This window comes from Canis lupus, chromosome 13 (assembly GCF_003254725.2).
Source record: "Canis lupus dingo isolate Sandy chromosome 13, ASM325472v2, whole genome shotgun sequence".
Classification (NCBI taxonomy): domain Eukaryota; kingdom Metazoa; phylum Chordata; class Mammalia; order Carnivora; family Canidae; genus Canis; species Canis lupus.
Genome location: NC_064255.1, coordinates 49,365,517 through 49,391,711, shown reverse-complemented (window position 1 = coordinate 49,391,711; position 26,195 = coordinate 49,365,517). Strand labels below are relative to the sequence as shown.

Below are 26,195 nucleotides of genomic sequence, written 5' to 3'. Positions count from 1 at the left end.
AAGAGGAGGTGGGGAGAAAAGATTGCTCATCACTAATCCATGCTTGATTTACTGACTTCTCAAAACTTCATAGGAGAGGCATTCCAGGACTGTGGAATCCTTGAGATCTGAGGCTGTTTCACTTACTCCAGGAGCTGACACATAGCTGACATTCAGTAAACATGTTTGTATATTTAGGAGAGAAGCCACCAGTATTCTCTGGGCTGACTTTTTTTTTTTATGTTCCTCCCTTTCTGCATAAATCATAGACTCAGATCTCATCCCTGCAAAACCAAACCAAACCAGTGTCTCCATAACCCACCCCCTGCCTTACCCTACTCCCTCTCACGTGCCCCTGCCATCGGCCTTACCTACCGTCCTTTCTCTTTGTGGAGAAGAAGAGTGTGATCTGCCTTGAGCATCCATTATTCACAGAAACTGTGCCCTCCACATTCGTCAGTAGCCTCTTCATTGAGAAACCGGCTGGACCCTGTTTAGTCTCTTAGACGTGCTGCTGTTGATTGTTTCACGTGGGCATGACTCCATCATGGCTTCCCTGACGACATACTGTTCCAGTTCTCCTAGGACCTCTTTAGGGCTCTTCTCCCCTCCTCCACTTCAGAGTCTCTTAATTTTTATCCACTGCCTCATAAACACAGGTGTTGCCAAGGCATCTAACACTGGTCTCTGCCTCCCTCCCTTCCCTGTAGAGCATTGCTCCCAAAGGTGCTCCACATTGACCCCCAACATTGGCATTATTGAGAGCTTGTGAGAAATGCAGAATCTTAGCTCCTACCTTGGGCTTCCTGCATCAGAATCTGCATTTTTACCAAGTGACTCATTTGCACATTAAACTGAAGGACTGCTGGTCTGTAGCAGCACTGGCTAATGGAAATACAGTGTGGGCCACATGTGTAATTTAATATGTCTAGTTATTACATTTAAAAGGTGGAGAGAAGGGGCACCTGGGTGACACAGTTGGTTAAGCATCTGCCTCTTGATGGGGGCTCAGGTCATGGAGTAGAGCTCCGTGTGGGGCTCTCCGCTCAGTGTGGAGTCTGCTTGGAACTCTTTCTCTCCCTTTCCCTCTGCCCTTCCCCCTAAAATAAATAAATACATCTTTAAAACTAAAGAGAAACAAATGAAATCAATTGTAATCATACATTTAACTCAGTATATCCACACTGTTACAACTTCAATATGTAGCACATATAAAAATTATTGCAATTTTTTATGCTTCTTCTTTCACAGTAAGTGGTTGAAATTGGAGTATATTTTACTTTCACTGCACACCTGGATTCACCCCACAACATTTTAAATGCTCAATAGCCACATGACTAATGGCTACAGTATTAGGCAATGCAGCTGTAGAGTTTAGCATGAATATAAGAACTTAGGGTTTAAAGTGAAAAAATTTGCATATGAATCTAACTTCAGCACTTACCAGCTTCATGATCTTGGGCAAATTTCCCTCTCTGCACTTCCTTTCCTCATCATGTTAGCAGGGAGTAATATTCACTATCCCACTATTAAAAAATAAATAAAATATTTTAAAGTAAATAAATATATAAATAGAATTTTAATTTAAAATCCAGTTAGTTAACATATCAGATGTAAGCAATTTATTTATTTTTTAAAACTTTTATTTATTTATTCATGAAAGACACACACAGAGAGAGACAGAGACATAGGAAGAGGGAGAAGCAGGCTCCATGCAGGAAGCCCGACATGGGACTCGATCCCAGGACTCCAGGATGGCGCCCTGGACCAAAGACAGGCGCTAAACCACTGAGCCACCCAGGGTCCCAAGATGTAAGCAATTTAAAAACTTACTTTCCACATTTATATGATGGCAGACTCTGGAGGCAAGCTTCCTAGGTTCAAATTGTAGCTCTGTCACTTACCAGCTGTGCCTGTTTCTTCATCTAAAAGAGGGCTTAGGGGATCCCTGGGTGGCTCAGCAGTTTAGCACCTGCCTTTGGCCCAGGGATCGAGTCCCACGTCGGGCTCCTGGCATGGAACCTGCTTCTCCCTCCTCCTGTGTCTCTGCCTCTCACTCTCTATGTCTATAATAAATAAATAAATAAATAAATAAATAAATAAATAAATAAATAAATAAATAAATCTTAAAAAATAATAAAATAAAAGAGGGCTTATAGGGGCACCTGGGTGGCTCAGTGGTTGAGCGTCTGCTTTTGGCTCAGGTCCTGATCCTGGGGTCCTGGGATTGAGTCCCTGCAGAGAGTCTGCTTCTCCCTCTGGCCATGTCTCTGCCTTTCTCTCTCTGTGTCTCTCATGAATAAATAAATAAAATCTTATTAAAAAGATAAAAGAGGACTTATAATAGTCTCTGTACTATGGAGTTTTTGTGAAGATTAAATACACAGAAATTCCTCACACCAGTACCCAACCCATAGTAGGCACTGCAAATTATAACAATAATAAAGGACCCTTTAACAATAATACCTATGGGTTTGGGGATATTGGAAATGCCTATTATGATGTTAAATAAAAGAAACAGAACACAAAATAGTTCTTGTAGTATCATCACAACTGTATTTAAAACAAAGTAGCTTAGTACTATGGCTAGGAGTGAAGCCGTAAGTGAAATGCTTCACTTAGTGAAGCACTAAGTGTTAATTGTGATTATGTTTGGGAGCTAGAATTTTCAGTGATTTTTTTTCTTTCTGCTTTTCTAAGTATGCATGAATTTTGTAACAAGGAGAACCAAATTAACTTGTATTTCTTAAATTGTTTACTGGTTAAGAGAATGGGCTCTGGAATAAAATTCTTTGGGTTCCCTTGAGGGCATTATGTTAAGTGAAATAATTCAGACAGAGAAAGACAAATACTGTACAATCTCACTTATATGTGGAATCTAAAAAAAGCCAGACTCACAGAAATGGAGAATAGAATAGTGGTTGCCAGCAGCTCTGATGTGGAAGAAAGGGAAAAAAGGTCAAACCTCTAGTTTTAAGATGACAAGTTGTGGGGAATCTGATATTCAGCATGGTGACTGTAGTTAACGATATATTAAAATACTGGAAAGTTGTGGGGAGCTTGGGTAGGACAGCTGGGTAAGTAGCTGACCCTTGGTTTTGGCTCAGGTCATGATCTCAGGTTCATGATCTCAGAGTTGTGAGACTGAGCCTTCTGTTGGGCTCTGCATTTAGCACAAAGTCTGCTTGAGATTCTCTCTCCCTCTGCCTCTCCTGCTCATGCTTGCTCACTCTCACTTAAAACAAGTACATAAATCTTTTAAAAAAAAAGCACTAGAAAGTTGCTAAGAGTAATTCTTAAATGTTCTCACTGCACAAAAACCTTGTAGTTATATGAGGTGACGGATGTGTTAGCTAACTTTATGGCAGTAATCATGTCTTAGTATCTATGTATCAAATTATCACATTCTATGCCTTAAACTTATATAATGTTATGCATCAATTATATCTCAATAAACCTGGGGAAAAAAAGAGATGGAGGAATAAAAGATTCATTTCATAGATGTCAGAGAAGCACATTTAACTTTAATTATATAAAATTTTGAAATAAAAAAATTCCCAGGGCACCTGGCTGGCTCAGTCAGAGGAAGAGTATGCAACTCTTGATCTCAAGGTTGTGATTTCGGGCCCCACATTGGGTATAGAGATTACGTGGAAATAAAATCTTTAAAATAAAATAAAATAATTCCCTAGGCTCCAATTCTGGCTATGCTATTCACTATTGATGACTTTGGATAACTTGCTTAACTCCTTGTGCCTTGATTTTCTCATCTATAAAATGGGAATAATAATTATACGTCACTTATAGGAATTGTTGTAAGGATTAAATTATGTAATACCTGTAAAGGATTTAGGAAAATGCCTGGCACATAATGACAATGTTTTGAGAAGAAGAAGAAGAAGAAGAAGAAGAAGAAGAAGAAGAAGAAGAAGAAGAAGAAGAAGAAGAAGAAGAAGAAGAAGAAGAAGAGGAGGAGGAGGAAAAAAGTGAAGATGATGGTTGGTGTTAGTGACATGTGACTCCTCTGGTTTGAAACTTGGTGATCCTATTTATTAGCTATTGGAGTATGGGTATGTTTTTCATCATCGCTAAGCCTCAGCTTCTTCATCTATAAATGGGAATAATAACACAGGTGTAGTATCACATAGGATTGTTATGGGTGTTAAAAAAGAAAGCCACAAAAAAAATAAAAAATAAAAAAAGAAAGCCACAGGCCCAAAGCTGAGTCATTTTTGTCAGGCTAAGTCACCAAACTGAAGCTTGCTACCTAATTTAATTGTAGTTTCAACCTCCCCCAGAAATGTGGTCTTGTCAGTCAAAACTTTTCTGATCAGCACCCACACAGTAACCTGTCACACAGACCCTCTCTATTTTCCACCCACTTCTGCAAGGGAAGATGAGGCGATCTGCGTGGTAAGGCCCTAGCCCTTTACCTTAGGGGAAGATGACCTTGTCTGGAACAATCCAGTTGCTACTAACTCAGCGCACCACCCCCTTCCTATAAAAACCTTCCATTTTGTACAATTCCTCTGGGCTTCCCTCTTCTTGCGAGATGGGATGCAACTGGATCATGACTCAATAAGCCAGTTAGATCTTCAAATTTACTCCATTGAATTTTATCTATTTATTTATTTTTAAGATTTTATTTATTCATGAGAGACACACACACACAGAGGCAGAGACATAGGCAGAGGGAGAAGCAGGCTCCATGCAGGGAGCCCGATGTGACCCCAGGACTCCAGGATCATGACCTGAGAAGAAGGCAGATGCCCAACCACTGAGCCACCCAGGCGTCCCTGAATTTTGTTTTTTAACGTGGGGAATTAATAAGATCATTCATGTATAGTGCTTGGCTCATAGTTAGCTCAATATTAATTAAAAAAAAAACTAATTGGAAAAACAGTATCTACCTCATAGGTTATTGTGAAAATAAAGTGAGAGCCCTTTGGAAACTACTATGAGGCACTAGTTATGTCAATTCATGCCCACTAGATGGCCATAGACACCACCAAATACAGCTTGGCTCAACTAAAGATGGCGCTGAGGGAAAACAAATAGAGGATAGTTTTCTTGAAATTACTTACCAGACCTAGTCTCACATCTGTGATTATACTGGAATGTAGTGATCACATATAGTATTTCAAATGAGTGAACTACCTGCCTGGGCTTAGGAATCATTTTGTTTGATATATAGATTGTAAAAAAGAAAATAAAAGGAAAGGAAAGAAAGAAAGAAGAAAGAAAAAGAAAGAAAAGAAAGAAAGAAAGAAAGAAAGAAAGAAAGAAAGAAAGAAAGAAAGAAAGAAAGAAAGAAAGAAAGAAAGAAAGAAAGAAAAAGAAAGAAAGATGATTTTGACTAGGGACTCTGTTCTAATTCCACATTCACCTCTGTCAGGTTCCATTTTCACTTCTGGACATTTCTACATGCACTTATGCTCTGGCCTACTCCCTTGTTACTCAAGGTATGGTCCATGGTCCAGCAGCATCAGTTTCAACTGCACTTGTGGAAGTGCAGCATCATGGGCCTCACCCTAGATTTGCTGCAGACGCAAACTAAACTCTTGGATTTCTCTAAAGACGTCACGCTGGCCATTGTACATGCTGGTCTTCCCAAATCAGAAGCACCTCCTTCTCCATCTGCTGGGCAAATGGGCCTCTTATTTATCCTTCTTACTTAACCCATTAGTGAGGGAACCAGCAGGACAGTAAACCAGTTCAAAGGAGAATGGAAGAGACTAGTAAATATATGGTCTGTGGGGAAAAAAGAACTTTGGAATAAGACTGCAAAACCACATGTAAACAATACTGCTTTCTATCATCAGAGCAATAAAACAGTAACATTTGGAGTTACCTTTTCTACCAGCAATATCGTTTGCCACTTATCTTCCACAGTTAATATCTAATAGACTCTAGGCCCCATCACCAGTAAATAACAGGGCAAATAAGATGTAGAGTCTGATGAGCCCCACTCAAGCTTCTTAGACAATACTCTAGTGTGACTCTGAAAAGGCACATAATAATATTTTGCCCTATTTGCAAGTTTTCAATACTTTTTCTTAAAAGTTTATTTATTTATTTTTAAAAAGATTTTATTTATTTATGAGAGACACTCAGAGAAAGGCAGAGACATAGGCATAGGGAGAAGCAGGCTCCCTGTGGGGAGCCTGATTTAGGACTTGATCTCAGGACCCCAGGATCATGACCCTGAGCCAAAAGCAGACGCTCAGCCCAGGTGCCCCTTTTCTTAAAAGTTTAAACTTGGTGACAGAGATAATAAGGAACATGTTGAGCTGCTAAACTTAATATCATAGAATATGTTCCTTTCAGAGGATGAAGTGAAGATCTACACCACAGAGTTGAGTGGAAAGGAAAACAAGATAGAATTAGGTTTGTCTTTTAAAAGATCTCTTCCTGACCTTCTTTGAGCCCCACTACACTAACCATAAAATGGCTATAACATCTATTTCATATGGCAGTTGATTTCAAATATTTTGGTCTTGGGAGTCCCAGACCAAATTTTAATACTCTTGAAAATTACTGAAGATCTCAAAGAGTATTTCCTGTTATATCTATCAATATTTAATTATATTAGAAATTAAAACTGAGGAATTTAGAAAATATTCTCATTTAAATAAGAAGAATAAACATTATTTTTTCACATTAATAACAATTTTTAGGAAAAGAAACTATGTTTTCCAAACCCCAGAAAGATTTGGCTTTGATTCAGAGGACCCAGTTAAAGTTTCCACAGTGCCTCTGTTACTTCAATAATTTCTTAAAAAAAAACAAAAAAATTTTATTTTTAGTAATCTCTACACCTATCATGGGGCTTGAACTCACAACCCCAGGATCAAGAGCCTCATGCTTTACCAACTGACCCAGCCAGACACCCTGCAATTTCTATTTAGATGAGATTTGATAACATGCTGATTTAAGACAAGCCTAGGAGTGACAACATGTATTTTTGGTATTTATATGGCTCGATTTACTATACTGCCTAATTTTTATAAAACATCCTCTGATCTGTAGGTCTTGTGTAATCAATTAGGAGTGGGTTATACATTGATGGTTATCATTACTTGAACAGGTGTTTTCTTAAAGGCCTTTTATCATAGTAATATCACTAGATATTAGAATTAATCCCTGCCTCTTGAGGGCAGGGATTTTTAGTAGGTGTTGTTCGCTGCTAATCTGGTTCCTGGGACAGTGCATAGATAGCATTTTGAAATATTTGTGGAATGGATGAATGAATAAAATGAATGACATTTCTAGAATCATATATCCTTCTGGATAGTGTGTATGGTTTCATTCAAAAATAACCATTTAAAAAATTTTTTTTAACTTGCAAGTTATGACCCTGGAGGTTACCCACCAATATTTCAAAGAGGGCTCTAAAAATTTCTTTGTGATAAGAGTCATAAATACTTTTTGAGAATTCTTCCCAAATTAATATAATTTAAAGTTACTGATTAGTTAAAATTCTGAGAACCATATGTAATGAGCTAGCAAAAATGTTTTCAGTAAAGTCTCAGTTTCGGCTATTATTTCTCTGCTTTCTAGCTTTTTGAAATTGGGTTTCTTTTCTTTAACGCATCATAGTGCCCTTGAGATCCACTCACATTGTTGCATGAATCAATTATTGATTCATATTTACTGTGGAGTAGAACTCTGGTATGAATTACCATAGCTTAATTGTTCACTTGATGAAGGATATTTAGGTTGTTTCCAGGTTTTGGCTATTACAAATAAAGCTGCTATGAACATTCATGTTCAGGCTTTTGTGTAAACATAAATTTTCAGTTCTGTGGGAGAAATGCCCAAGAGTACAATCTCCAGGTCATATGGTATTTGCATGCTTAGGTTTTTTTTTTTTTTAAGAAACTACCAAACTGTATTCCAGAGTGATTGTACTGTTTGACGTTCCTGCCAACAATGAATGATTCAGTTTCTCCACCACCTTGACAGCATTTGATGTTTTTATTTTAGCCATCCTGACAAATGTGTATTGGTATTTCATTGTGATTTGCATTTCCCTAATGGCTAATGATATTGAATATCTTTTCATGTGTTGGCATCTGTATATCCTCTCTAGTATAATGTCTGCTCATAAATTTGTTTTCTAATCAGGTGGGTTTGTTTTTTTTTTGTTTCTGTGTTTTGTTTTGTTTTACTCTGGAGTTTTGAGATCTCCTTATATATTCTAGATACAAGTCCTTTGTTGCATATGTGGTTTGCAAATATTTCCTCCCAGTCTGTATTTGTCTTTTCATCCTCATTACAAGGTCTTTTTTTTTTTTCTTTCAGATTTTATTTATTTATTTGAGAGAGAGAGTACAAGCAGAAGAGAGGAGGGGCAGAGGGACAAGCACACTCCTGGCTGAGCGGGAAGCCAGAAGTGAGGGCTCAATCTCAGGATCCTGAAATCATGACCTAAGTTGAAGTCAGACACTTAACCACCTGAGCCATCCAGGTGCCCCCTCATTACAAGGTCTTTTACAGAGCAAAGGTTTTTAATTTTGATGAGGACCAATTTACCAATTTTTCTTTTTATAAATCATGCTCTTAGCCTCAAGTCTAAGAACACTTTCCCTAGATCCTAAAGATTTTCTCCAATGTTTTCCTCTAAAATCTTTCTTTGAGGATTTTTTTCTCTTTTGAAGAATAATTACATACAATATTGTATTAGTTTAAGGTGTACAACATACTGAATGGATATATATATATATATATACACATTCAAAAATGGTCACCACAAGGGGTGCCTGGCTGGCTCAGTCAGTGGAATGTGCAACTCTTGATCTCTAGGTTGTAAGTTCAAGCCCCATATTAGGTGTAGAGATTATAAATAAATAAACTTGAAAAAAACTTTATAAAAAATGGTAACCACAATAAGACTGGTTACCATCTGTCACAATACAAAGTTGTTATAATATTATTGACTTAATCCCCTGTGCTGTACATTATATCCTTGTGTCTTTTTTATTTTATAACTGGAAGATTGTGGTGTTTTAACAATATGAACTTCCAATCAATGAGTATAGAATATCATTCCATTTCTTTTTTTTTTTTTTTATCATTCCATTTCTTTGTGTCGTCTTCAGTTTCTTTTGTCAATGTTTTACACTTTTCAGAGTACTGGTCTTTTACTTTCTTGATTAAATTTATTCCTACATATTTTATGCTTTTAGTGCTTTTAAAATTCTTTTTGATGTAATTTAAAATCTAAAAGGTACACATTTTACATTTAAATCCATATTTTACTGAAACACAGCCATGCCCTTTCTTTGAAATATGGTCTGTCTGCTTTTGTACTATATCGCAGTGTGGACTAGTTGTGACAGACTGATCCACAAAATCTTTTTTTTTTTAAGATTTTATTTATTTATTCATGAGAGACACACAGAGAGGCAGAGACATAGGCAGAGGGAGAAGCAGGCTCCCTGTGGGGAGCCCGATGAGGGACTTGATCCCAGGACCTCAGGATCATGATCTGAGTTGAAGGCAGATGCTCAACTGCTGAGCCACCCAGGTGCCCCTGATCCACAAAATCTAAAGTATTTACTCTTTGGCTCTTTACAAAAAGTGTTGACTCTTGTTCTGGGCTGACAAATGCTGAGAAAAACTATATGGAAATATTTCTAAGGTGTAATATCAACAGTTTTTTTTTAAAGATTTTATTTATTTATTCATGATAGACACACACACACACAGAGGCAGAGACACAGGCAGAGGGAGAAGCAGGCTCCATGCAGGGAGCCCGACGCGGGACTCGATCCCGGGACTCCAGGAACACGCCCTGGGCCAAAGGCAGGCATCAAACCACTGAGCCACCCAGGGATCCCAATATCAACAGTTTGGAACAAAATAATATGAAGGCAGCAGTGTCCACCCACATAAATTTATGACAAATCTGTCTTGAGGCTTTTCTTTTTGAAGCTGCAGTTCCTAACACAACTCTAAGTATTGTTCCTAAGTCTATGCTCAGATTTTGGATTGTTTTCCTGAAACATCATAGACAAAGATGTTTATAAGCAAGTGTTTGTTATTTGGTAATAGGAATCTAACAAGGTTGAGAAAGTATGTGTGTATAATATATATAACATATATACTCCTTGATGAATGCCTTTGGCAAAATAAGCCATCTTCAACTCATGGACTTTATTCAAAGAATTTACATTAGGTGACTCAGAAATATATTAACATATATTCCAAATTTACCCTCCAGCCTCAAACATGACACTAGTCAGAACTCAGCCACGCATGGTGCCGGATAGAGTTTAAAACTGTATATTGTCTTCTCATCCCAGTACTTGAGGTTACTAAAATCAAAGGGTGGGATATGTGACCATGCCAGTCATTAGATTATTGTATGTCAGCTCTGAAACCTCCCTGCCAGACTCAGCGAGGCTAGAATTCATTTCTGCCTTGCCAGCTGGCTTACTGAAGTTTCCAATTGGATGTGTTGGGGGACCCTACACGGCAGGACAGAGGAGGGACTTGATTCTGCATTCTGGCTATTTCTTTCAGCAGTCCTGTCCCCGCAATGTCCCTTCACTGGCTGTGGCAGCTGCTTCCAGTCTCTGGCTTTGTCACACACCTCAGACGGCCTCACTGCGCTCCCTCAGAACCATCAGCACTAGGCATGCAACATCCCCACTCAGAGGTCTAAATCTCAGCTTTCTAGCAACTCTCCTCCAAATTTCTAGATAATCTCAACCTCTTCTTTTATTTTTTTTTAAGATTTTATTTATTTATTCATGAGAGACACAGAGAGAGAGAGAGAGGCAGAGACACAGGCAGAGGGAGAAGCAGGCTCCATGCAGGGAGCCTGACATGGGACTCGATCCCGGGTCTCCAGGATCACACCCTGAGCCAAAGGTAGATGCTTAACCGCTGAGCCACCCAGGTGTGTCCCACAACTTCTTTTCCTCCAGACCTAGGGCTGATACCTATGGCTTGGAGTTACCATCTTTGTGTATTACCGCACTGGTCCCTTACTGCTTTTTTTTTTTTTTTTTAGTTTTCCAATACCAGCCTGGCCAATCCCTTATGTTAAATTCTTTGGGAGGGACACCCGGGTGGTTCAGTGGTTGAGCATCTGCCTTTGGTTCAGGGCGTGATCCCAGGGTCCTGGGATTGAGTCCCACGTTGGGCTTCCCATTGGGAGCATGTTTCTCCCTCTGCCTATGTCTCTGCCTCTCTTTCTGTGTCTCTCATGAATAAATAAATAAACATCTTTAAAAAAATTCTCTTTGGGAGAATTCCTAGTGAGGCTTGTGTTTTCTCCAGACTGGATCCTGAATGATACAGGGAATATTTCACGGGATCAACATTTGACACATAGGCATACAAGGCAGGAAAAAAAAAAAAAAGGTCTGCCAATTCACTAACTTGTTGTGCCTCTTTGGCAACATTAGTTCTCTTCTTCAAACTTCTCATCAAGATTTGCTGAACTGGGGATCCCTGGGTGGCTCAGTGGTTTAGCACCTGCCTTCGGCCCAGGGTGTGATCCGGGAGTCCCGGGATCGAGTCCCACGTCAGGCTCCCTGCATGGAGCCTGCTTCTCTCTCTGTCTATGTCTCTGCCTCTCTCTCTCTCTCTGTCTCTCTGAATAAATAAATAAAATCTTAAAAAAAAGATTTGCTGAACTGTTACCAAAATTAGTGTTCAGAATTAGTAAATATCTCAGAGGGTGCTTGTCTAGGGAGAAAAGAATCAGTAAATCAATATTATTCTCCAATACTATATGAGTTATTGTTAGAGTGCATGAATGTGTTTCTTTCAGAGTAACCTTTCTTTTGTTCAATTTCTTAAAATGAAAGCTTTTGATACAAAATGATACATGCATATAATTTATTTTATCACATACATGTACTGGTTTGCTAGGGCTGCTGTAACAAAGTACCACAGATTGAGTGGCATAAATAATAGAAATACATTTTCTTTTTTGTTTTTATTTTTTATTTATTTTTTTTTAATTTTTATTTATTTATGATAGTCACAGAGAGAGAGAGAGGCAGAGACACAGGCAGAGGGAGAAGCAGGCTCCATGCACCGGGAGCCCGACGTGGGATTCGATCCCGGGTCTCCAGGATCGCGCCCTGGGCCAAAGGCAGGCGCCAAACCGCTGCGCCACCCAGGGATCCCTCTTTTTTGTTTTTAAAGATTTTATTTATTTATTCATGAGAGACACACAGAGAAAGGCAGAGACACAGGCAGAGGGGGAAGCAGGCTCCATGCAGGGAGCCAGATGTGGGACTCGATCCCAGGACTCTAGGATCACGCCCTGGGCCAAAGGCAGAGGTTCAACTGCTGAGCCACCCAGGGGTCCCTAGAAATACATTTTTCTTGAAGGTGGAAGTCCAAGATCAAAGTGTTGGCAGGTTTGCTTTCCTCTCAGCTATTCTCCTTGGACTGCAGATGGCTGTCTTCTGGGTCCTCACAAGGTTATCCCTCCGTTTTGTGTCCTAATCTCCTCTTCTTGTAAGGACACCAGTCACACTGCATTAAGATCTACCCTAACAACCCTCTCTTGGGTTTGAACTCTTGTTTCCTGGATCCTGTGTCTGTTTTGGGTCTACTTGCTGTGATGTCAGTTTAACGTTTCAGGATTCATCTATGCAGCAAACATGTACTGAGCTTGTGTCAGGCATGGTGCTAGGCACTAGGGATAGGCAGGTAAGAGAAACAAAGCTACTGCCTACAGGCTGCAATGGCTCTGTGACAGCACAATGAACCAATGTGACTGGAAATCAGAGCAGAGGACCACTTGTCTGGGAGCACAAGAACTGCCCCCTTTACAAATGTCAACATGGAAAACATAGAAAGGGAATAAAATGTATTGAGTTGTACCATGTCTGAACACATGTAGGTCCTTACCTCATTTAATACTCATACGAGGGCAGCCCGGGGCGGGGGGGCTCAGCAGTTTAGCGCCGCCTTCAGCCCAGGGCCTGATCCTGGAGACCCGGGATCGAGTCCCGCATCCGGCTCCCTGCATGGAGCCTGCTTCTCCCTCTGCCTGGGTCTCGGTGTCTCTCCTTAATTAGTTATGATACCTGCTTTAGGAGGAGAAGGATGGCGAGGTGGGGGGCTAGCACCGCCCCTGTAGCCCCGCCCCCGCAGCCCAGCCCCGTAGCCCCGCCCGCTGTAGCCCCGCCCCGTAACTACGCCCCACGTAGCCCCGCCCCATAGCAACGCCCTGTAGCCCCGCCCCTTGTAACCACTCCCCGTAACCACGCCCCACGTAGCCCCCACTGTAGCCCCGCCCCCTGTAACCACGCCCCCTGTAGTCCCGCCCCGTAGCCCCGCCCCCGTAGCCCCGCCCCTGTAGCCCCGCCCCGTCCCCGCCCCCCGCCAGCCCGCGGCCGCTCGGACCTGGGCGCCCCGAGCAGGGTTCGAATGGCGGGCCGCGGAGGGAGCCTGGCGCTCGGGGCGGTGAGCTTGGTGCTGCTGCTCCTGGCCCGGGACGTGGCAGGTAGCCCTCCCCGCGGGTCTGGTCGGCCGGCACGGCTGCGGGCGGAGTATCCGAAAGTGGGTCTGGCCCGGGGCTCCCAGCCCCCCGGTCCCGCGGCCCTCGGCGCACCCGTTACTGGCGGTTCCCCGCAGCCTGGCCTGTGCGCGTCTAGGGGCTCGAACGGGGGGGGGGGTGCAGGGCTGGGGGTGCAGGGCTGGGGGATGGCCCTGGGGCCAGCGCCGCTCTTTCCTTCTTGCTTGGCCTTGGCTCCGGGCCTCTTCTTAGTGACACCCAGCTATCTGCTGTCTCTCTCCCTTGAAGATTTTCTGGAGCCCAAGATTATTAGAATTTGTGTGTGTGTGTGTGTGTGTGTGTGTGTGTGTGGACACGGGGGCCCTCACTGAACCTCTGCAGGAAATGAACAGGAATTAGGGATTGTGAATGCCAAGTGCATCAGGCACACTGAGGCTTATGAGAAAGGGGCTTTAAGTCCAGCCAGACTTGACACCTGTTTGAAAATGGAATTAAAATGGTAGCACCTAATGTTCAGTTTTGCGTCTGTTACCCTGAGCCACAGAGGAGAATATGGTGAATTAGTAAGAGTTACTTCTCTTTTATTTCATGGCTCCGAAATGGTTTTTCAAGCCAATGTGTTAGGGTGGTCAGTTCCAGAATCCGTACCAAATATTCCTTATGTGTGCCTGCCAGGAGAGGTGCCAGAAAACAACTTATTACCCTTCTTTGGGGGTGTGGGTGATGGGGGCTGTTCCAAGAAGCGAGGTGTCTGAGAGGAAGGGAGAGGTTGTGGCCAGGATAAAGCATAAGCTGGATTTTAAAAGCCCCTTATGAATAAGAATTGACCTTAATCATATACTTTAAGATGTCTGTCTTCTTCTCACAGCCTCTTTGGACTCTTTGAGCTCTGAGTTTGGTCAACCTTCAGAATACAGAACAGTAAGTAGGAGCCCACTTGTATTATTTCCACTCCCATAGGGTTCGGGTTTGGGCTAGTTTTCAGGTCTGACCTGCCAGTTTTTTTTTTGTTTTGTTTTGTTTTCCCCTAACCTGCCACTTTTGAAACTGTTGACTGCCTCTTTAGAAATCAGATTCTAAGGCAGGCCTTTTGATGCAGATCAAAATTGTAAATTTTGTCCAGAAATAGCTCAGTCCTTGAAGGCCTCAGCACTTTGTTTCCTTTAATAGTTTCTTTGATGACTCAAAAAGTCCTTGGTCTAATGGTTATGTCTTGTACTAGACATTTTATGAACATTATCTAAATAAGTCTGTGGAAGCAAATGAAGACCAACTAAATGAAAACAAGCAAAAGCAAGATTTCAGAGCTTGATGTGTAGCACAGGATTCAGCCACACATCTTTTGTGTTTTGGTGGAAACTCAAAGGCTGGCAGAGGAGAGAGAAAGCGCTATAGTGGGAAGAAGGGAGGGTTTCAGGTGTGCCCTGATTGGAGGCTGTTGGCCTGGGGAAGCTAACTAGAAGGTGGGCTAACTAGAAGCAGACATCCTATGTGAAGGGTAAGATGTGCATATTTGGCTTTCTCTGGTTGGTGCTAAGTTAGAAGTGGGGAAAAACATTAGTGAACTTGTCAGTATCAATCAAATCCTGGCCATTTTGGGCTAGTTGTTATGTAGGTTATTGTTTGGCTTCCTGGATTGTCATTAAAGATAGCTGTCTGACTTCTTACAAGTCTGACTTATACTAGACTGGCTTCCTGGGTTGGTTATTTCTAAATAATGAATTGGTTTCCTGGGTAGGCTGCTGTAGGTTGTGGGTCAGAGTTTTTTATATACATATGTGTGTGTGTGTGTGTGTGTGTGTGTATGTGTGTATTAGAAAGAGAGAGAAAAAACACATAAGTGGTAGGGGAGTGGGGTGCAGAAGGATAGAAAGAATCTTAAGCCCAGCACGGACCCTATGGTGGGACTCGATCTTGTGACCCCAAAATGATGACTTGAGCCAAAATCAAGAGTCAGACGCTTAACTGACTAAGCTACTCAGGTCCTCCAGAGTTCAATTTTAATAAATGATCTTACATTGTCTGTATGTATATTCAGTCTCTCAGTCCTCATAGTGACCTTGTAAGATATTATTTTATGTATAGGGATATTGACCTCAAGGGGTTAAGTAACTTTGAGTATTCAGAGTAGACCTCTTCCAGGAAACCTTCTCATCCCATTTTCTAACTCCAAAGGAGATATAGATGCACTTTTTCTTTGTTTCCATTCAACCTATACTGCATCATCATCATCATTATCATCATCACATGACAGTGTAGGGGAGATTTATTTATTTATTTAAGATTTTATTTATTCATGAGAGACAGAGAGACAGAGAGAGAGAGAGGCAGAGACACAGGCAGAGGGGGAAGCAGGCTCCATGCGGGGAGCCCGATGTGGGACTCGATCCCGGGTCTCCAGGATCATGCCCTGGGCCAAAGGCGGCACTAAACCTCTAAGCCACCAGTGCTGCTGTAGGGAAGATTTAAAAGCTTTACACTTCTAAGTTCTCAACTGGGGCCTCTTGAACACAAGACAGTTTAACAAGAAAAAAAAACAAGCAAGTTTATTAATAAGTGCATCACACATACACACATGGAAGCATTCAGAGATGAGTAACTCAAAGAGGTGGTTTAGAACTTTGACTTATATAGAACAAATTTCTAGAGACCTGACAGGACAAAGTAAAATGGTTTTAGGCTTCCAAGGGTGGGATACTATAGGAAGGTAAATATATGGAAAGAAACTACGGAGTAAGGTTTGTTTGCAGGTTCCTCTGGGGCCACCTTGGGTGGAGTCTAGAGTTGTCTTCAGTAAAGGAGAAACTATATTCTGCCTTTGGGCAGAAAAGGGGAGAATACAGAGCACTTTTTTTGGGATTGCTACTTCTTAATTGCCTTTAGCTCAAAATATATTTTATGTCAAAGAGTCATATTTTTGGGGTGACATATTCTGGTTTCCTTCAACAGTAAATGCTATCTCATCATTGCATTGAATTGTAATTGCCTGTTTGTCTCCTTTCAGTAAACTGTATACTCCTGTGATCAAGTATGATGTCTTATTTGTTATTTGGTGTCTAATCTTCAGCTCTTAGCAGACCCCAATAATACATTTTTATCAGATGACTCCATTTTTGGGTGGTTTGATTTTCTCTCAGAAAATGGTAATAACGGGCAGCCTGGGTGGCTCAGCGGTTTAGTGCTGCCTTCAGCCCAGGGCATGATCCTGGAGACCCGGGATCGAGTCCCACGTGGGGCTCCCTGCGTCTCTGGCTTTCTCTCTACCTCTCTCTGTGTGTCTTTCATGAATAAATAAATAAAATCTTAAAAAAATAAAAAAAAAGAAAATGGGAATAACCCCACCTCCATCTCAAGGCTGGGATTAGGGTAAGGTGAGTTGGGTGCCTAGGGTGCAAATTTTTTTTCTTTTTCTAGGGTGCAAATTAAAAAGAAATATTACTTATTCATGAGAGACACAGAGAGAGGCAGAGACATAGGCAGAGGGAGAAGCAGGTCCCATACAGGGGGCCTGATGTGGGACTCGAGCCTGGGACTCCAGGATCATGCCCTGAGCCGAAGACAGGCGCCCAACTGCTGAGTTGCCTAGGCATCCTGCTAGGGTGCAAAATTTAAAAAGGCACTCACTCTCAGGAGGCAAATGCTACAGGACTCTGCTCAGTTTGTACAGGATTATTAAAAGAATGAATTACTCAAGAGATTTTTGTTTTCTTCCCCAGTTCTGTTGCCACTGCTCTGGTTTAGGGTCCCCATTACCTCTTACCTAGGCTAGCATAGTGGCCCCCTATGCAATTTTCCTGAACTCTTTATTATCTCCACTTCCTGACCCCTGCTACACACTGCTGCCACAATTCCTTTCAAAACTTCAGCTCTAGGGATGCCTGGGTGGCTCAGTGGTTGACCGTCTGCCTTTGGCTCAGGGCATGATCCCGAGATTCTGGGATCAAGTCCCGCATCAGGCTTCCCACATGGAGCCTGCTTTTCCCTTTCCTGTGTCTCTGCCTCTTTCTCTCTGTGTTTTTCATGAATAAATAAAATCTTTAAAAAAAAAACAAAACAACTTCAGTTCTAAGTACAGCATGTCCCTATGCAGAACATAGAGACTTCCCAGTGTCAACAGTGTCCTTACTGCAGCCAATCTTTCTACCTGTACCTTCCACTGTCTTCCCATAGCTTATGCTCTTCTATCCCTAAGCTAGTGCCACACTGTTTTTTTTTTTTTAAGGTTTATTTATTCATTTTAGAGAGAAAGAGAGTACATGGTGTGGGGAGAGGAGAAAGAGGAAGCAGACTCCCTCTAACACCTCTCTTCAAATCTTATTCATTTATTGAATTTTTCAAAAGAAAATATTCAGAGTATAAAGCTCTGAGAATTACTTAAAAGCATATCACATCCTTCTACAAATATTGATTCTAAGAAATAAGTAAAAATGCGAGATGGCCCTCTTCCAGAATGAGAGTGTCTTCTAAAGCTCTGAGGAGCAGTCTGCCATGGATATAAACTCTCTTCTAAAGTTGGCATGTCGTGGCATGTAATTTAGAGCCTCCCCTGATGGTGAACCTATTCTGAATTGTTTTTCTTCTGTCATAAATTTGGGTAACTGAATAAAACTAAGGGTTGGTGGAGGCATAATTTATTAATGAAATTATTTGACCTCATTGATAAAAGTGAAAAGTATTTATTCGTAAAGCCTCATGTTTCCACTCAGAAAATCCAGGAAGTGAGTGGCCTAAATTTAATGAAGTTAAATGGTGGATAGCCAAAGTTAACTTTGAAATCAAGAGAATGAGACTGGAAACAGACTGGAATACCAACATTGTCTTCCAGCTGGCTAGATACCTTGGGGATCTGAGAGACATCAAAGATCTTCTGCTTAAAAAACAAAACACAACAAACAAAACTTCCTTACCAGCCTGTTAGTGCTCCTCAAAATTCATATGTTAGTCATTCTTTGAGATGAAAGCATTTGAAAGCTTCTGTTGAATATAAAAAACCCTAAGACCTTCAGGCTAAATAGATTGATTTTAATTAGTTGTTTATCTAGTCAGATAGTGGGCATAGGCAAGATATGTTTTAGTTAAAAAAAGGGAGGCAGGAAAGGTGTAGAGCAGGAGCTCCCTGAAATTGTGTGCCAAATTGTGTATCTCAGTGTATTCCCTGTATCTTCCAAATGTAGTCTAAGTGGATTGGATGTCAAGATGATTGGGAACAGCAGTTCCTAAGACCAGTCATAGCTGAATCAGAATTCAGGGGCCTCTAGACACATGGATTCTAACCCTGGAGATGCAAATTGAATCTGGCATGAGGTCCCAAATCAGTGTTTTCTTTTCTTTTTTTTTTTTTAAGTTTTATTTAATCCATTTAGTTTACAGTGTAATATTAGTTTCAGGTGGACAATATAGTGATTCAGCACTTCCATACAACACCCGGTGCTCATCACCACAAACGCACTCCTTAATCCTCATCATCTACTTCATCTACTTCACAGCCACCTTTTCCCACTAGCCGCACCCCCCACGCACCCCCCCCCTCCCGCCGCCAGCCCCAACCTCCTCTCTGGTAACCATCAGTTTGTTCTCTGTAGTTAAGAGTCTGTTTCTTGGTTTGCCTCCCTCTCAGTTTTGTTTTGTCTTTCCTTTGCTTGTTTGTTTTGTTTCTTAAATTCCACGTATGAGTGAAATCATACAGTATTTGTCTTTCTCTGACTTCTTTTGCTCAGCACAATACTCTCCAGCTTCATGCATGTCATTGCAAATGGCAGTAAATCAGTGTTTTTAACACGCTTCTGAGGTGACATGCTCAGGCAGCCCTGTGTGGGTCCACTGGGGCTAGTTGTTAACACTAAACACTCACTGAACACCTTCCGCTTAAGCAACTCACAAATGACCCTCTTCCTTCTCTCTGAACAATTGCCACAGCATAATGACCATTTCCTGGCTGTAGGTAGCCTACCCTCTTATTTGTATACCAGTAGACTACTTCCCATCAGTAGAGTTATATTCTTACCAAGACTTAAAGTGTGTGTGTGTTCACAAGCCTGTTGTGGCAGTTACCAGTCTCATTTTAACTAAAAATGTAAGGACAATAAAAACATGAGTATAAAGAAATAAAGTCATAGATTATATGATGACTTAATTGAATGCTTTTGAAAGACTTGGTAAAAGACATATTGTTAAAAAAAAGTTGCTGTCGAGTTAGGTGTAGGTGAAACAACTGTAAATAATTGTAACAAGATTTTTAAAAATTGTATATTACATTGTTTTAAATTCTCACAGTATTTTTTTTTAAGATTTTATTTTTAAGAAATTTCTACAACTAGCATGGAGCTTAAATCTACAACCCCAAGATCAAGAGTTGCATGCTCTACCGACTGAGGCAGTCAGGCACTCCTTAAATTCTCACTGTATTTTAAAATAGTGGTTCTCAGCTGGGGGCAGTTTTGCCCTCCAGCAGACATTTAGACTGTTATTTTGATCATCATGATTGAGGAGTTGATACCGGCATCTAGTGGATAGAGAACATCCTACAACATACAGTCCAGCCTCCCACTCCAAAGAATTATCTGGTCCAAAATATAAACTGTGGTTGAGTAATCATGTTTTAAAGAAAGGAAAACAGTGTGTACTTGTGTGTACTTATTATGGGTATCATTTTTGCAGTGATAGCACACAGAACTCCTAATTATAGTTGACTCTTGAACAATATGGGGATGGGGATGCCGACCCCCCCCCCCCCCATAGTCAAAATTCTAAGTATAACTTTTGACTCCAAAATGTAACTGCTAATAGCCTACTGTTGACCAGAGGCCTTACTAATAAATAAAGACTTGATTAGGGGCACCTAGGTGACCTAGTTGGTTAAGCTTCCTGACTTTATTTTGGCTCAGGTTATGATTTCAGGCTCACAAGATTGAGCCCCTCATTGGGTCATTGGGTTCGACACTCAGTGGGGAGCCTGCTTAAGATTCTCTCTCTTCCTCTGTCCCTACCCCATTCCTCTTTCTCTCGTCCTCTCTCTCTCTCTCTCTCTATTAAAAAAAAAAAAAAGAGAGAGAGAGTTGATTAATACACATTTTGTATGTGTTACATTCTTAACTTGGTATTTTTGTAAGTTAGAGAAAATAAAATGTTATTAAAATCCCAAGGGAGACAAAATACATTTAAATACATGTTGTTCAAGGGTCAGCTGAAGTTGAAACATTCAAAGGAAAGAGCTCTTGTATCAGGATTAGATTCAGCTGCAAGTAACAAGAGACAAAATAGGAGCACACAGTGCTGCCATCCTAGAATGTGCCCTTTATCCTCCTGATGTATAAGATAGAGATTAGAGCTCCATGCACCCAGAAGCAGGATGGTGGAATGGACAGAGAAAAAAATTGAGGGAAACAAAGGACAAGTAACTGCTTTCTCTTAAAGGACATTCCCAGAAGCTACTGCACAGTAATTCCATGTATATCCTTAGCTACAAGGAAAATTATAGTAGCATTACAGGTGGCCCTATGTGTCTTATATCCAAAAATTGGAAATTTTGTTTTTCATCTATGTGTTTTATGATAAAATGTTTAGGGTATATATATACATATATGTGTGTATATATACATGTGTATGTGTATATATATATGCACATATAGTTATTGTTTCCTTGCTTTAATTGATTTTATCAACTATACGACCAACTACCACTTGTCCCAATCTCATTGGATAAGAGGGCATCCACTCTGCCTGTGAGAGCAGCCTCACAAGGCATCATCTTAATGAGCTTTGGGCAGCATATCAGGCTCCTGAATGAGGGCTAAATGAGAGAATGGGAAGGGTCAACAAAACCTCTTTTACTTTAGATTTTAATCCATGGCCATCCCTGCTTAGGTCTTTATAAATCCAGATAATATCAATAGAAAAATGCACTGCCTTTATTCAGAGTGCTAAACCAGGATGACTTCTTTTATTCTGAAGTGAAAAAAGTGATTACCATTTACTAAAACAAGTATATATACATATATATATATAAACATATGTCTATAAAATAGAAATGTAGTGGACCATATATTTGACCTTTGTTAAAGTGAGACTGCACACCATGGTCTGATCGCTGTGACCACATCTAGTCCTGGCCCTGCTGGAGATTAGCAGCTGTGAGAAAGATATATCATTTGTCTAGCCTCAAATCCATCTAATCACAGGGTTGAGTTCCATGATGCCATGTCAGTTTCTTAGGGCTGCTGTACTAAAGTTCCACAAACTGGAGGAGTTGAACAACATAAATTGAATGTCCCACAGTTCTGGAGGCTAGAAGTCCTAAATCAAGGTGTTGGTAGAATTGGTTCCTCTTAAGGGTTGTGAGGGAGAATCTGTTCCATGCCTATCTCCCGGGTTCTGGGAGTCCCAGATGTTTTTTTGCTTGTAAATGGCATTCACTTTGTCTTCTCATGATCTTCCCTCTGTTTTAACTCTATGTCCAAATTTTCCCTTTTTATAAGGACACCAGTCATATTGGATTAGAGTCCATTCTACGGACCTCATTTCAACTTAATTTCTTATATAAAGACCCTGTTTCCAATAACGTCACATTCTGAGGTTCTGGTGTTTACAACTTAAACTTAATCACTTTTTGAATGGGTATAATTCAATCCATAACAACCCCTAAGGAAGGTCTAATTCTGAACCTGCTGTTTTCTTTGGTGCTGTTGGTTAAATGCCAGTATCTTAAAGGTCCAGACTAAAAGATTAGATTCCTGAGTTTATCTTGACATTATGCCAAGGGATTAATTAAGATGGAATGTAACAACATTCATTTGGAGTTAGTAGTAAAGTACAAATTACAAAGTGGGTATGATGGTGTGTCTTGGACTTTCGTTTAAAAATCAGCCAGACTGGGGTGCCTGGGTAGCTTAGTCAGTTCGGTGTCTGACTTTTGATTTTGGCTCAGGTCATGATCTCAGGGTTGTCAGGTCAGATCCTGCATCGGGCTCTGCACTGGGCATGGAGTGTGGTTGAAATATTTTCTCCCTCCCTTTCCCTCAGGGTCCTCTAAAAAAAGATAAAAATAAATAAATAAAAATAACCAGACCGAGGTCCTTTTCTTACATAGTAGGTATTAAACCATTGCTTCAATATTGCACCTGATTTTTGCATTAAAAAATCTTTTTTGGGCAGCCCCGGTGGCCTGGTGGTTTAGCACTGCCTTCAGCCCAGGGCATGATCCTGTAGACTCAGGATCGAGTCCCACATCGGGCTCCCTGCATGGAGCCTGTTTCTTCCTCTGCCTGTGTTTCTGCCTCTCTCTGTGTGTCTCTCATGAATGAATAAATAAAATCTTTTTAAAAAAATCTTTCTTGTGTGTGGGAAATAGAACTATTTTTGTAGGATGTTCCTAGGAAATCTAGGAGACTTGGGACTTTGTCTTACCCTCAGCTATTTTGTGATGAGAATGTCACAGTTTTGTAATTTCTGTTTTTCTTTCTCTTTTCTAGCCAAACTGCAATCAGTATAAATTACCAGGATGTCCCAGAGACTTTAGCCCTGTGTGTGGAAGCGACATGTCCACTTACCCCAATGAGTGTACTCTGTGCATGAAAATCAGGTAACATAGTTTTATAGTATAGACTGGTCAAGTTTTCCTTAGTCCTTTTCTTGATTTTTGATTACTTAGGAAGTAGCAATTCTTTTCTTGGATGTAAGAATCAAATGTGACATAATAGTTCTGTTTTCAGACTGACATTTAAAAAGGCAGAATCAGGGACGCCTGGGTGGTTCAGCAGTTGGATGCTTGCCTTCGGCTCAGGTTGTGATCCCGGGATCCAGGATCGAGTCCCACATTGGGCTTCCTGCAGGGAGCCTGCTTCTCCCTCTGCCTGTGTCTCTGCCTCTCTCTCTCAGTCTGTGTCTCTCATGAATAAATAAATCTTAAAAAAATAAATAAATAAAAAGGCAGACTCATTCAGTGCATTTCCCAGGTCAAAGTTAGAGAATGACATTTGTGAGTAGCCAACTATAGACCAGATAACCAGGTTATGTTACTCTCCACGGATGGGCAGTTTCCCCAAATTAAGAGTATATTTAATTCTTAAACTCTGTGACATATTCATCTTTCCTTTATTTTTACTCATATTTTTAAAAAATGGTTTTTTAAATAGGCCCCACACCCAATGTGGTTCTTGAACTTATGACCCTGAGATCAAAGAGTTGCATGTTCCACTGACTGAGCCAGCCAGGTGCCTCTTGAATCGTCTTTTAAATTCAGAGGGCATGTGCAAGTAACCTGTATCCCCTGCAATATGAACTGGGACATAGGTCTTAATCATTCCACCTAGTAGAATGTTAAGCAATGTATGTTATGCTTGATGCCCTTCATGTCACTCACAGGTGATGTGACTCCTATAGGTATGAAGCAGGGTGAATCACAGGGTTAAGATGTATTTCAAATAACCATGTAGTGCCAATATTAAATTCATGAATTACTCAGTTTATTGCAAACTTTATCATACAAGTTAGTCACACAAGAAAGCTAGCGGAGGGGATTAATGAACCACTCTGAAGAGGATCCAAGAAGGAGGCATCACAAGGCAAGCAGTGAGGCACCTCTCCAGTGACAAGCTTTGGCCTTGATTTCTGTCACGCCACTCTGTGCTGACAGCCTCCAGCAGCATCTGTCCTGGCACAGCAAACTTACACCTATAGCCTGGGTGGTTGATTGGCCTTAAAATGTCTGCCGGACAGCTTCTTCATTTAAGGATCTACTTGGTTGAGGGTAACAGTTGTATCCAAACATTTTTGCCGCATCAGCTCCATCCACTTGGTCTTACCATAGATGTTTTCAAACAAGTTACTTATCTGTTGGTTACAGAGCCAATGCGTATGGGCACACTCTAAGTCTGCATCAGACATTGACCAACAATTAATTATAGGAGTTCACATTGACCACTGAGACTCCATCTTGTCTTCCTCTAACTTAGCTTAATGTCAACTGTGAGTAGGAATCACATACAAAATAGCACCTTATGACAAGGGATGCTGATTTGTATTTTGGGGGTTCATTCTCTGGTGTCAGTCTTTTTTTTTTTTAAGGTTTTATTTATTTATTCATGAGAGACGCAGAAAGAGAGAGAGGCAAAGACACAGGCAGAGGGAGAAACAGGCTCCATGCAGGGAGGCCACATGGGACTTGATCCCGGGACTCCAGGATCAGGCCCCAGGCCGAAGGCAGCGCTAAACTGCTGAGCCACCCTGGCTGCCCCTGGTGTCAGTCTTTAGTGAGTTACTAGGTCTTCTCAGTATGCGTTTTTGAGGTTAGCGCCCTATACCCTAGGGTTAGAAAAAAGTGGCCAACTTGGGGCTTTTACACTCATTTTTTAACCAGATGTAGCTTTAAAAATGTTTAAGTTAGCATCACCTGAGAAGGAATCCAACGTATAACAACATGGGTCTTTTTGGTACAAAGAGTGGGACAGTTTCGGTATGGGAGGTAATAAATGTGTCTTTATGGTTGTTCAATTTGCAGGGAAGATGGGCGTGACATTAAAATAATCCGGAGTGGACCGTGTTGATGGAGCAGTCCATAGAAGAGAATTCGGAGAAACCACCTTCAACAGTATATGCTAGATGAATTCCATTTTCCCTTTTTCTCTTTCCTATGTTCTTTTGCATGGGATTTGTTAGCCCACATTTTCTGAAAGGAGGTATGGAAGAGAGCTAAGTGCAGTGACTGATAATTAAAACAAACACAAAAAATCCTTGTTTCTTGGCTTTTACCCCTTGAGTTAAGCTTAATGCCCAGGTGCCTTGTGTATTGCTTTATTTAGCTGGAATAAAAACAGCATTGTATTCAAGTATTGCTGTTCTCTCTTGAATACCCATTCTTACTCCGCAGCCTCCTGGTGGCTCTTTTCCTTTCAGGCAAAGGTGAATTTCATTAGGGCAAAGTGGAGTCTTCGTTGAGAGGGCAAGATTTATTCTACTTCCTCCTTCTTCCAAATCTTACAGAGTTAATGTAACGGGGACAGTGTTCTGCACAGAGCACATAACCATGAAATACTTGGAGCTGATTTTAGCCTGAGCCAGTAAAGTCAAAGAATCATGCAGGTTGAAATATTTACTAGATTCAATGTCTTCTTTCAGTAGTTTCCTCTCAGGGTTCGTGCAGGTATTTGGCTCCTTTTATTTATTTATTTTTAAAGATTTTATTTATTTATTCATGAGACACACACACACACACACACACACACACACAGAGGCAGAGACACAGGCAGAGGGAGAAACAGGCTCCATGCAGGGAGCCTGACGTGGGACTCGATCCCAGGTCTCCAGGATCAAGTCCTAGGCTGATGGCGGCGCTAAACCACTGAGCCACCTGGGATGCCCTTTTTCTTCCTTTTAAGAGCAGTGGTTCTTAACTCCAGGGCGATTTTCCCCCAGGGGACATCCAGCAATATGTCTGGTGTTTTGTTGTCACAGTTGAAGGGTAGGTGCTACTGATATCTAGTGGGTAGACACCAGGGATGTTGCCAAACATCCTACAGTGCCCAGGTCAGCTCTCAACAAGAATTTTTTCAGTCCAAAATATCAGTAGTACTGAGGTTGCAACATCCTGTTTTCAAGTTTGATATAACTAAGAATAAACATTAGCAATAATAAAAGTGATGGGGGATTACTTTAAAATGATGCTTTCAGGCTTTCAGGTAGAGGATTTTGAATCAAATCCTGGGTGAGGACTAGCTTCTAGGAAACCATTAGC

At 41.0% G+C, this 26,195-nt stretch overlaps 1 protein-coding gene and 1 long non-coding RNA gene across 4 annotated transcripts; one reads left to right on the top strand and one right to left on the bottom strand.

Moving 5' to 3' along the window:
- Window positions 1–890: 890 nt before the first annotated feature.
- On the bottom strand, window positions 891–13,093 carry LOC112652310 (uncharacterized). 3 transcript variants are annotated; one of them, XR_003131353.3, is made up of 3 exons: window positions 12,859–13,093; window positions 1,424–1,505; window positions 891–1,079 (listed from the first exon to the last, which is right to left on the bottom strand). It is a non-coding gene; the product is annotated as an uncharacterized LOC112652310 (long non-coding RNA). The 3 variants fall into 3 exon arrangements; XR_007401812.1 differs by lacking the exon at window positions 12,859–13,093 and adding an exon at window positions 1,813–2,034; XR_007401813.1 differs by lacking the exon at window positions 12,859–13,093 and adding an exon at window positions 1,884–2,034.
- Window positions 13,094–13,298: 205 nt separating this feature from the next.
- On the top strand, window positions 13,299–25,290 carry SPINK2 (serine peptidase inhibitor Kazal type 2). The gene is made up of 4 exons (XM_025435782.3): window positions 13,299–13,456; window positions 14,337–14,389; window positions 22,936–23,045; window positions 24,963–25,290. Exons 1-4 carry the CDS (start codon window positions 13,381–13,383, stop codon window positions 25,006–25,008), a joined length of 285 nt encoding a protein of 94 aa, XP_025291567.1. The 5' UTR covers window positions 13,299–13,380; the 3' UTR covers window positions 25,009–25,290.
- The last annotated feature ends 905 nt before the right edge of the window (window positions 25,291–26,195 follow it).

Bases quoted from the DNA above. Each gene is read 5' to 3' on its own strand.
- SPINK2 (XM_025435782.3), top strand. From the start codon at position 13,381: ATGGCGGGCCGCGGAGGGAGCCTGGCGCTCGGGGCGGTGAGCTTGGTG. The intron at 14,390-22,935 runs GTAAGTAGGAGC...TCTCTTTTCTAG, and splicing joins AACCTTCAGAATACAGAACA to CCAAACTGCAATCAGTATAA. The intron at 23,046-24,962 runs GTAACATAGTTT...TTCAATTTGCAG, and splicing joins ACTCTGTGCATGAAAATCAG to GGAAGATGGGCGTGACATTA.